The sequence below is a fragment of the Helianthus annuus genome, chromosome 1 (assembly GCF_002127325.2).
Source record: "Helianthus annuus cultivar XRQ/B chromosome 1, HanXRQr2.0-SUNRISE, whole genome shotgun sequence".
Lineage (NCBI taxonomy): Eukaryota > Viridiplantae > Streptophyta > Magnoliopsida > Asterales > Asteraceae > Helianthus > Helianthus annuus.
In genome coordinates this window covers 121,466,793-121,471,808 of record NC_035433.2, presented here as the reverse complement: position 1 = coordinate 121,471,808, position 5,016 = coordinate 121,466,793, and the positions used below count along the sequence as shown (strand labels likewise).

At 35.3% G+C, this 5,016-nt stretch overlaps 1 protein-coding gene across 1 annotated transcript; it reads right to left on the bottom strand.

The window, feature by feature from the left end:
- Positions 1-54: 54 nt before the first annotated feature.
- Positions 55-2,336, bottom strand: LOC110929637 (zinc finger MYM-type protein 1-like). The gene is made up of 3 exons (XM_022172806.1): positions 1,477-2,336; positions 682-1,115; positions 55-569 (listed from the first exon to the last, which is right to left on the bottom strand). Exons 1-3 carry the CDS (start codon positions 2,334-2,336, stop codon positions 55-57), a joined length of 1,809 nt encoding a protein of 602 aa, XP_022028498.1.
- Between the last annotated feature and the right edge of the window lie 2,680 nt (positions 2,337-5,016).

The following is a 5,016-nucleotide window of genomic DNA, read 5'->3' as shown; positions in this document are numbered from 1 at the left end:
AACAAATTAACAAAAATAGTGTAGCAAAAATGATCAAAGTATCGAATTTACTTGCTAAGCAAACAGTGTGGTTCTCCTAGCGTTTTTTGAAGCAAAGCTCTCGATCAACTCCTTGTAATCCATAGTATCTAATATTTCACTTTCAATAGATATTGTCGCCAACCCGTTTAGCCTTTCTTGTGACATTGTAGAACGTAAATAGCTCTTCAACAACTTCAACTTTGAGAAACTTTTTTCTGCCGATGCCACGGTTACCGGAATTGTCAACAACACTTTATATGCATTTATAGCATAAGGATAAGTAGTACTGCGTTGGAAGATATAGTCTAAAACGTCAAAAGGGTTGTCAATGTGTCTCGGTAAAAATGTAGTAATCAACTTCAACTCCGTACACAATTCTTTAGCATCAATATCGGATTCTCCTTCATACTTCAATGCATCTTCAAGGCGATAACAACACTCCTTAAGCTTGGCTTCATCAAGAGTCTTCAACTTTTTAGGAAACAAAAACCCAAATATTTTTTCGAATTTTTGATATTGTTCAAATCTTGTTTCAAGTGAAAAAATAGCTTGATCAACAATACTTAAAAAATAATTTACTCTAAAATCCTCCTCGGGTGAAAATGTTACTTCTTCTACACTTGACGATTCATCAAATTGTTTTTTTCCTATATATCACACGTTTTTGACGAAATTCCGCATTAACACCTATTTCATTTGCAATTTCTCTAGCTTCATCAAGTGCCTTAGAGAACCCCACTTCTCTATAATTCTTAAAGAATTTAATTAATTTGTCCAATTCATCAATAGCAACATCAAGAACAACATCTTTTGCTTGCAACCGTTTGCTCACCACATTCACCTTTGATAATAATTCAAACCAAATGACAATTTGTGCCAAAAATTCAAAATCACCAAGTTCATACTCTTCTAATGATTTAGCTTCACTTATGATTTTAGCATCTCTATCCGTCCCCCTAACTTCTCGCAAAGCTTTTCTTACATCTCCAAGTTGAGTTCTTATAGGCTTAATACTATCTATACGACTTTCCCAACGAGTTGTAGACAATGATTTAAGAATTAATCCTTTAACATTGTCTTTCAAAATTTGCCACCTATTAATAGAATGGGCAAAGATAGTATATAACCGTTGTATTGTTCCAAAAAATTCCTTAGACTTAGTAATTGTGTTAGCCATGTCACACAATGCTAGATTTAGACTATGACAACCACAAGCACTATAGAAAGCTCTAGGATTTTTTTTCTAAAAATCTAGTTTGAACTCCTTTGTATTTTCCTCTCATGTTTGCCCCATTATCGTAGCCTTGACCACGCATATCACCAATATCTAGATCAAGCGACTCTAATTCCTTACATGTTACTTCAAAAAGTCCTAAACCCATGGTATCATCAACAACCAAAAAACCTAAAAAGGATTCCTCAATGGTCACAGAACTAGAGTTAAAATTCACATACCTCACAATTATGGACATTTGCTCTTGGTGACTTGTATCAGGCGTGCAATCGAGGATGATGGAGTAATACTTTGCTTGCTTAACTTTCTTGATGATTTCGGTTCTAACTTTATTCCCTAATAATTGTATCAACTCGTTTTGAATATTGTGGCTATGAAAGTGTACATGGCACTCTTCATTCAAAACTCGGCGCACATGTTCTTTCATAATCGGGTCAAACTCTTCCAACATCTCAACCAAACCCAAAAAGTTTCCATTTCCTTTTTGATACAACTTCTCATTTGACCCACGAAACGCTAAGCCATATTTTGCAAGAAACTTCACAAGTGCAATAATCCTTAAGATGACTTGTTTCCAATAATCTTTTTCTTTTCTAAAGTGCTCATATGCCCCTTTGTCAATTGTTTCTTTGCATTTCAACCTTTGCCGCAATTCAAACCATTCATTCATATTCTTAAAATGTTGTAAACCAACTTCATGTTCTTTAAGTCTACCACTGGCATGTCTCCAATCGTTATAACCTTCATCATCCAACCCACCTTTCGGATGCTGCGTTCTAAAAACTTTACAACAAAAACAATAGAGTTTGTCAAGTTTTTTCGAATACACTAGCCATTCTCTATCGCACGTCTCCCTATTTGATAAAATTCTAGTGTACATGGTATTAGAAAAATGTCTTCCAAATTTATCCACGGGGCCCTTAACATCCATATCTCTTTTTGGACCTTTCGTAACCAACTCTTTAATCATGTCATTACTAAGCCTACCCCAATTTCTAGGATCAAAAATATCAATATCCGGAACCGGATTAACATCATCTTCATCTACGGTATCATTAACATTATCTTCACCTACGTTCATGTGGTCTTCACCTACGGTCACATTGTCTTCGCCCACATTACCTTCTTCACCTACGGTCACATTGCTTCGCCCACATTAGCCTCTTGACCCACATTATCGTCACCCAAGCTAGAACTAGAATTTTGAGTTTCTTTTGAAAAAAACTTGTTTATTCGGTTTTGTTTTACGTCGTCCGCCTTTCTTTTCTCTTCCTCTAGCTTCCTCTTCTTACGTTTTTGATGGCCGGATAGGTATTTGTATTTAGGAACGGGAGGCATAATTTCTAAATATTAACAAAAAACAAACATTGATTCAATATTTCAATCACATTCACAAGACATCACTTAACAAAAAATTTAAAAATATACATTCATTAATTATTAACAAATAGCATTCATGATTCATTCAATATTTCAATCAAAAAAACCAAAACAAAAAGAAAAAAAAAACATATGAAATCAAAATCGAATATATATTAACATTAACATACCTCCTCCGATTGAAATCAGAAATTCAGAATATATATTAACAGTTAACTGTTAACATAATAACATGCCACATTGCCACCGATTGAAAACATATGGAAATTGAAATAAAAAACGAAATCAGCGACCGATATTAATTTATTAACATACCTCTGATATAAAAAAATATTGCAATTGAACCTCTGAAATTGAAATCAAAAACGTCGTTTTGTTTCCCAGTTATTCCGTCGTTTTGTTTTCCAGTAACCTTTTTCCTCATATGAGATCACATATACACTTGGGCTTTAGTATACACTTGGGCCTATTTCAACATATACAGAAATTTTAGTTTTTTTTGGCCCCATGCTGGTTTGGGCCCTGTGCACAGGCCCATCCTGCACATGGGCTTAGCCGGCCCTGGATTCGTTTTTCTTTCATAAGGTTAAGTTAGAGAATTCAGTCAATCAACTGAGTGCAAATTAGTCTACTCATTCAATCAGCGAGAAGTTCGTTACACTACTATCCCGGTAATTATGATTCAAATCAGTTTCAAAATTTTCATAATTCTCAAACAATACATTGCAGTTTTCGTTCTTCTGCATTAGGGTTTGATTCAATTGTTTTGTTCAATGGATCCACAGAGCAGCACCGGACGAAACACAGATGTTGAGTTTGAAGACGCTCGATCAGTCAATGATCAGGTTCAATTATCTGCGTATCAGAGAGTTACGATTGACGATGTTTTAAATCCTGAATCTGCAAATCCAAATCCAAATCCAAATGCAAATACAAGTGGTGTAAATGAGTGTTCGAATGGTAATTTATGTTAATTCAGATCATTAAATTTTTTGTAGATATGTTTTGTTTAATCGTAGTTATGATTTTGCATAATTATAATTGATTTGAAGGCTTTGAATGTTCATTTAGAGGATAATTGATATGAAAGCAAATTGTATAAGTTCGCATGTTCTAGGTCTGGGAATTCGCATGTGATGTTTATTTCTAAATGCTGATTTCGCATGTTATGTATCATAAATCGCATGTGTAAAACATATTTATCAAAATGTTCATTTTCGCATGTTATGAGTCCAACAATTCGCACGTTTTGTTGTTCTTATGATGAAATTATGGAGTTTTTAATATATCGCATGTTACGAGTCCTATAAATCGCATGTGTTTCTTTTTTTTTATTTTGATTTATGTAGATGAAAGGCTTTATATTCTGGAGGTTGAACCATCAGCTACACCTGTGGTTGGAATGCAGTTTACCTCTATTGAACAAGCATACGTGTTTTACCAAACATATGCTAAGTTAGCTGGTTTTTCTACTCGGAAAGGTGGTGAAGTACATAGTGGTGGTATAACCAAAACTAAGTATTTTCTTTGTTCTAAAGAGGGACATAAGCCATTGTTTATTGACGATGCTTATTCGAAGTCAAAAAAGCCATTCAGATCAAGGAGCAGGGGGGCCATTAGAACTGGGTGCGAAGCTCAACTTATGATTTGCTCGGTGGATGGTAGATCATATACAGTCAAAAATTCGTTGATGGCGATAATCATAAGTTTGTATGTCCACACGATATTCATATGCTGCCGCGTACAGGCAATTGTCAGATGTCCAGGAGGTGATGATATGGGAACTAGGCACTCTAAACCTTGGCCCTGTCAAAGCTTTTCATATAATGGGGAAATGTTACGGTGGTTTTGAGAATGTTGGCGCCACGGTCGATGATGTGCTAAAAGTGGTTAAATAAAAACTACTAAAATTAACCTAATCTAGACACTCTAAACTTTAAATTTATAAACTTAGACTCGATCTAAAACTAAACCACGCAACCGGCAAGTGTACCAGTCAATGCAGTATAGCCTAAGTAAGTCCGAGTATCGAACCCACGAGACTCTCTAATTACGCTAATTAGACTCTATCTAGACCTAGACTGACACAGACTCGAACTGTTTAATTGGTTGGGGGGGGGTACGGAAAAAACTAAGGAAATCTATATTAAACTACTAAATTAACTAAAGCTAGACTAAAGACGAACGAAGACTAAGGGCTTTTCTTATATGGAGAGCGAGACCACCTAGACTAGAATCCTGGATTGTCTTTAAAAGAATTACCGATTAAGTTAAATGCATGAATTATGGAACCGGGATCTTAAAGTACTAAACCTATTAAGAACCAACTAAGCCCCTCGACCCTTCTCAAGGAGAAACCTGTGGAACTACCTAGGCTGTTA